Source organism: Nicotiana attenuata, unplaced genomic scaffold (genome assembly GCF_001879085.1).
Source record: "Nicotiana attenuata strain UT unplaced genomic scaffold, NIATTr2, whole genome shotgun sequence".
Taxonomy (NCBI): Eukaryota; Viridiplantae; Streptophyta; class Magnoliopsida; order Solanales; family Solanaceae; genus Nicotiana; species Nicotiana attenuata.
The window spans coordinates 331,841-338,757 of NW_017670815.1; the positions used below are offsets into that span (position 1 = coordinate 331,841).

The 6,917-nt window shown below is 34.0% G+C and overlaps 1 protein-coding gene across 1 annotated transcript; it reads right to left on the reverse strand.

Annotated features, from left to right (window-relative positions):
* Positions 1-4,750: 4,750 nt before the first annotated feature.
* On the reverse strand, positions 4,751-6,327 carry LOC109243597. The gene is made up of 2 exons (XM_019410551.1): positions 5,633-6,327; positions 4,751-5,287 (listed from the first exon to the last, which is right to left on the reverse strand). The coding sequence occupies exons 1-2, from the start codon at positions 6,204-6,206 to the stop codon at positions 4,983-4,985; spliced, it is 879 nt and encodes a 292-aa protein (XP_019266096.1). The 5' UTR covers positions 6,207-6,327; the 3' UTR covers positions 4,751-4,982.
* Between the last annotated feature and the right edge of the window lie 590 nt (positions 6,328-6,917).

Genomic DNA, 6,917 nt, shown 5'->3' on the forward strand with positions numbered 1-6,917 from the left:
ATAAATCGGAAAATCCCGACATTCATAATAATACGTATTAGAATCAGATAATTGCTGAAGTTCCTTTGAAAAATAAATATATCCCGTTATTAAAGGAATGTGAGTCGATTGGTGAAGGTCTAAACGACTCGGGAAGAAACAAAAGAAAGTACCATTAAACCAAGAAGATCCAAAACGTAGTTAAACGTCAAAGAATCGTACTTCATTGGACCAGATTTTGTGACTTTCTTATTGGAAAATGAGCCCAAACATAAAGAAGCTATGTCTTCATTCGGAATCATTGTTATGGAAAAAATGCGGTCAATAGTGAAATAAATCCATACTAAACAACCATACATGGGAATTGGTTGATCTTCCTCCTGGAAACAAACCGTTGGGATCTAAATGGATCTTTAAGAGGAAAATAAAAGATGATGGTACTATTGACAAGTATAAGGCAAGACTTGTGGTCAAAGGGTATAGACAACGAGAAGGTCTTGACTACTGATACATTACTCTCCAGTTACAAAATTACATCCATACGAACGTTAGTACGTTAGCTGCGGTTTATGGTCTTGAAATTCATTAAATGGATGTTAAGACGGCCTTCTTAAATGGAGAGTTGGAGGAAGAAATTTACATGGAACAAACCTGAAGGGTTTGTGGTTCCAGTAAAGAAAAGAAGTCTGTAGACTTGTTAAGTCCCTTTACGGATTAAAACAAGCACCCAAACAATGGCATGCTAAATTTGACCAAACAATGTTGTCAAATGGATTTAAGATAAATGAATGTGATAAAGTGTGTACATTAAAAATGTTCCAAATCACATAGTCATTGTTTACTTGTATGTGGATGATATGCTCATAATGAGTAATGACATTGCTAACATAAATGCTACTAAGTGTATGCTAACTAGCAAGTTTGATATGAAAGACTTGGGAGTTGCTGTTTAATTCGGAAATTAAAATCCATAAGACTTCTCCAAGGTCTAGCATTGTCACATCTCATTATATTAAGACAGTACTTGAAAAATTCAAGCACTTGGGCTTTAAAATTGCAAAAGACTCCAATTGATGTGAATCTTGCCATTAGCAAAGAACAAAAGGCCAGAGCATATCATAATTGGATTATGCTCGTGTGTTGGGTTGCTTAATGTACATCAATGAATTGTACACGACCAGATTATAGCTTGTGCTATAAGTAAAATGAGTCGATATACGAGCAATCCAGGCCAATCTCATTGGATGGCCAGAAACGAGTTTTGGGGTATTTAATACATACCCAGGACTTTGCTTTGCATTACAATAAATATCCTGCGGTCATTGAGGATACTGTTGATGCAAATTGGATCACCGGATCAACTGGATTCCAAGTCCACAAGTGGATATGTATTCACTATTGGTGGGGAGCGGTATCTTGGAAGTATCCAAACAAACTTGTATTGCCCGCTCTACAATGGAGGCTGAGTTCATAGCCTTGGATAAAGCCGTGAAGAAGCTGAATTGGCTCCGGAATTTCTTGAAAATATTCCATTTTGGCCCCAAACCGTGGCACCAAATATGCATACATTATGATAAGTCAAAGCAATTGGAAGCTGGGAGCGTTATGTATAACGGTAAGTCTCGCCATATACGACGAAGAACATAAAACCGTTATAGACAATTACTCTCTAGAGGAATTATCACGATTGACTATGTAAAGTCAATGAATAATGTGTCGAGATCCACTTTACAAAAGGCCTAACTAAGAAGGTAGTGAGAAGTCATCAAAGGGAAATGGGACTGTGGCCGAGAACAAGTCATAGTGGCGTAACTCTACCTAGAAGACTGGAGATCCCAAGATCTAGGTCAAGGAGATCACAAAGTCATTTATGACGGTTCAACATTGTCAACTAAACTTTTGGTCAATTCTCGTGATGAGACAATGTTCAGTACCAAATAAAGCATAGAGTTTTTAATGATTTCTAAATTTGATACAGGATATATCAAATAGTGTATCTACGATGACACGTTTAGGAATCACCTATGTAAGTGTTGAAGTGTTAGCCGCTTCAAGGAGAACACAGCAAGGCCAGTTCTCTACGCACTTATGAAACCAGGCGTGTTCATGGCTGAAACGAACACAAACATGAGAACCAAGACGGTTAAGGGTTAGTTTGTGTGACTTGTGGTTGTCTAGGTTACACTTAAAGTTCGACGGTTCAAAGATATCAAATCTACCAGTGATCGAGTATATCCGACATAGAAGTTCACTACGGAAAGTTCAAAGGGAAACCTACTTATCCAGATGCAATTAATCCTTACTTGTGAATCACACAGTTTTTCATGCATACTTCCGTTATATAGCCATTCCCCATTCATGTGGGGGATTGTTTGGTTTTTAAGTAGTTAATTTAATATATTAAATACTTAAAGAGGTGAATGGAAATGGAGGGAAATGTAAATTTTGAGTGAAATTTTAAGTTCCCCCTCCCTTGGCAGATGGGCATTGTCCCATATTGGAAGAGGAAGAGGGTTTTTTATGGGTATATAAGCAATTGCTCTTCTTCTAGCTCTTAAAGAGTTGAGAAGAAGGCAAGCCTCGCGCCGTCGTCGTCGTCGCTCGCTCGGCTCGGCTTCGGCTTCGGCTACGGCTACGGCTACGGCTTCGGCTTCGGCTTCGGATTCGGATTCGGATTCGGATTCGGATTCGGATTTGGTCAAATGATCGATTGATTGATTAACTTTTTGGACCAAATTTATTTGTTAATAGTAAAATATTAACAGAAATGTTATTAAATATTTGGTTTAATAACAAAATATTAATATTAAATATTAATATTAAATCCAATCCGTTTTTCTGTTTTGGTAACAGAAAAGTAACTACCCTCTTCAATTTTCCCTCTTTATTTTCCCTCTTTATTATTGAGTAAATGGCCATTTATGTAATGGCATTTATGTTGTGGGCGTTTTGCATAAACAACCATTCTGAAGAGACCCAACTTTGGCTATAAATACAACACTATTCTGCTCAGAATTTTAACTACAATTTTCTGAGTTTCCTCTCCTTCTTCTGCATACTTTTAGCATCAAAACAAAGCAAAAAGTAAGTGTGATTTGCTACCGAACTTTGTGTTCGCTGAAACACTGGGGGTTTGAAGTACCACTACACTAGTGTGTAATTCGTTCNGTAAGTTGAGAATTATTTAGGACATTTGTGTAAGTTTTCCAATTTATTATATATTTACCTGTATTTTATTAAAAAAATTCTTGTATTCGTAAAATATTAATTATCACATATTCATTTGTAAATTTAATCATTGAAATCATGTGAGCACAAGTGTTCATTTAGTAATTTTTTAAAAAGAAAATTTAAAGGAAATACTTGAACTCATAATAAGGATTGAACATATAATAAAAATTATTTGCTAATGCACTGATGTATTTTGATCCAATCGCAATGAGCGTACTAACAAAATATTAAGCTAGCAACTTTTTATTTTGTCAGTACGTTTGATCGAGTTAGACTCCTCCAATATTGCAATTTTCTTCTGGAGAACGACGGTCCTCCAACAATAATATATTAAATTAGCATATAATTTAAATAAAATTGATATTACGTAATATCTCAATCTCAAGGCTCGAGGAGTAAAAAAAAATATAGTTAAACTGCAACAAAGGCAATACCTTTTAAGACGTACTAAAATTAGGCACTGCATAAAAGAGATTACATAAAATAAAATCTATGGGATAAGAAGAATTGGTTACCTGAACCAGTAAAACTGTCATAATTTTGTATAGATGCAGGAATGCTAATTACCAAAGGCTACTCTTGAAGAACACAAATTTGAAATTATAATATATTAAAGTAAAAGAGATAATCAAATTAATTTTTTCGTACAAATACAAGCAGCTTGAGCTGGCATAACAATTAGTAATTTTAACTATAGAACATATAAAAAAAGATGGCATAAAAATTATAGTAATTTTAACTATAAACCATTGAACAAAAATAATCTTGAATTGATAAAATCTTCAATTGTTATGACTTAAGAATTTCTAACCAATTTTATGTTACGAATGCAATGATTGAAACAACATGTACAATGTGTAAATAAGTCAATTTAAAACTAATGATCATATATCAAATATTATAAACAAAAATCATAATTGACAACTTTTCAATTTGCAGTTATTTGCTTAACCTTAAGAACATGTTATAGGTTAGAAAATTTACCTCAAATCACAAGCAAATTTACCTATATAGATGTCGATAATATGAAGAGCGTATGATAAAAAAGGTAAAAATTGTGGCTTCTTTTATAGAAGTGGTCAGCTCCTCCATATTGACTACCTTATATTAAATTATTTTGGTCCTAAAATTCTAAAATCCGAAAGAGAAGACACAAAACCTACTATTGGTAATCTAAACCTAAACGAAATCCTAACCCTAATTAAACAAAGAAAAGACACACCATAAGTAACAATGAAAATAAAAGACACAATGTAAGTAAAGCATTGTAAACTAATAAAAATCTATTCTAGTCTAGAATTCTAAACCTAAACGAAACAAAAAATATACAAAAAAAATACGGTAAGAATCCAAAACAAAGTAAAATCTAAAGAATCATAAACCTAAAGGAAAACACACGCAATTATATTTTCTCCTAAAAGGAAAAAATTAATTACCACAATTACAATTATAACCAATGTAGAATTCACTTACTAAGGGTAAAAAAGACGATCAATATTTCGATAGGACCTTCGTGCTTTTAATATAGTACAGATATAGATATAGATAGATATAGATACAGTATTATCTCATTTCTCGTTTATCCTAAACTTTACACAATAAAAGAACATTTTACACTTCTATATACAATTTTAGCTCCTTTTCACTGCCTATTCCTCTATTCAAACCCCACCAGTTCTTGCCAAAAAAATTAAAAAATACCTTTTGTTGAAAAAATAAAATAAAAAAACCCTTTTTTAAACCCAAAAAATGGGAAATTGCTAAAATTAACTTTAAACCCCACGATTAATCATCTCCATATACTGCTGTAATGACTGTTCTCTCTGTAACCTCATTTCTTCGTTAAAATTTGTTATGAACGCTTCCACTCGCCGGTTCAACTCGTCCTGACTCGGCGACGGTTCAAGTACGGCTTTCCTCTTGTTTTCAATTTGAACCGGAGATTGACTTCCATGATTCTGCTGCCACATGTTCAGGTGCCTCGTGAGCGGCACGTGACGACCCTCTGTTATATTCTTCCATGTACTCTCTAATGTCTCATGTCTCTTCACTCTTGCTACCCTCAGCGATTTCACCCCTGCAATTCCAAATATTTACAGAATTAACCTAAAGAAGTGTTTGAACTCACTTACAAAAGAAAAAAGATATTTTTAAAATATACTCATGACTTAAACATGCTAATATAATGTTTATATAACAATAAAGAGAATTATTCAAATATAAAAATGTATATGATTCATTTGTACGGATGAATAAGAAAATAATATAGTAGCATAAATTGGAAGAATATAAAAGAGTAATAAATAGGAGTATAAATTTTTTAGAACTATAAATTTTCAGCCACTTTCAAAATAACAGCGATAAAATATATATTTTTGGTTAAAATATACATATTTTATGAGAAATGTATAGTATTTGTTACCTTCAGGATTCATTCTCGTAAGCGGTTTCCGGTGACCGAACCGGGAAGAAACCAGCGGTTTCTCCGTTGCTAGCTGTTGAAGAAGCTCCGTTTCCACTTCAGGCAACGGCGTAACAACGGAATTCGAAATCACAACCTCATCATCGTTTTCATCTTCAGCCACCTGCTGCGGTTCAATATTTACCGGTTCAGCCTTCACCTCAAACACCTCCGATTCATCCACCGGCGTTAACTCAGACATCTCCGGTTCACTCAAGTTAACGTTTGCCTGGGAAATTGCTATCAAATCTGAGGGCGGAGTTGATCTGGCAGAAATCAACGGCTGTGATTCACCGCTAGAATGTTCCTTACGGTGTGATCGAGAAGTGGCGGCGATCATGATGATTATACAGTTGAGTACAACGTAGAGGTAAGGAGGCTTCAGCCAACTGGAAATCAAGCTGCTCCAAATCGTAGGAAATTCATATATAACCAACGGAACAGAGGATTTTACGAGCATAGCTGAAGAAACTGCGCCAATTGAAATTAACAGAACTTTCATTGATAACATTAAGTTGCTCGTCGATGGTGCCATTTTCGTAAAAATTTGGCTATGTGGTGTAATTTTGCAAGCTGAAATGGCTGTTATTTGAGAATTGAGAGTGAAGAGCTGGTGAAGAAGATGGAAGTGCAGACTACAGAAATAGTGTTGGGAGAGAGGAGTATAAATAAAAGATGGAGGGCTGATGACGCGTGTTTGTGGAATGGGATGAAATCTGAGCCGTCAATTAGGTAAAAGAAAGTAGGCAAGACGAGTTTGGCTTCTTTTTTTTGTTTGTTTGTTTTTTTGTGCTCGCGGGCTACGAGTTCATTAGAACCCATAAATTTATATGTAAAAATCTACTGAAATCTAATAAATTTGATAATTACACCCAATAATTTTAATAATTCAATGAATTTTATGCTAAAAATCTTAAGAACTGAACTCGTTAAATTTATTTTTCAGATCCCCTTTTGTATATTTAGTACTTATTTTGGCACCCAACTAATTTAAAATCAACTTAATAAATTTCACTTTGAATATAAAGTTTTTGATTAAAGACAACTTCATGCGTAGTACTCAAATCGAAACTTCTAAGGCTCGTTGATATGAGTAATAAGGGATAATTAATTACGGGATTAAATTTGAGATATGTTTATCCCACCTTTGTTGGGATAAAATCGTAGTATAACTAGTTTCAGAATTAGTTATTCCAAAATTAATTAATTCATTAATCATAAAATAACTTATTTCCCAACGTAACTA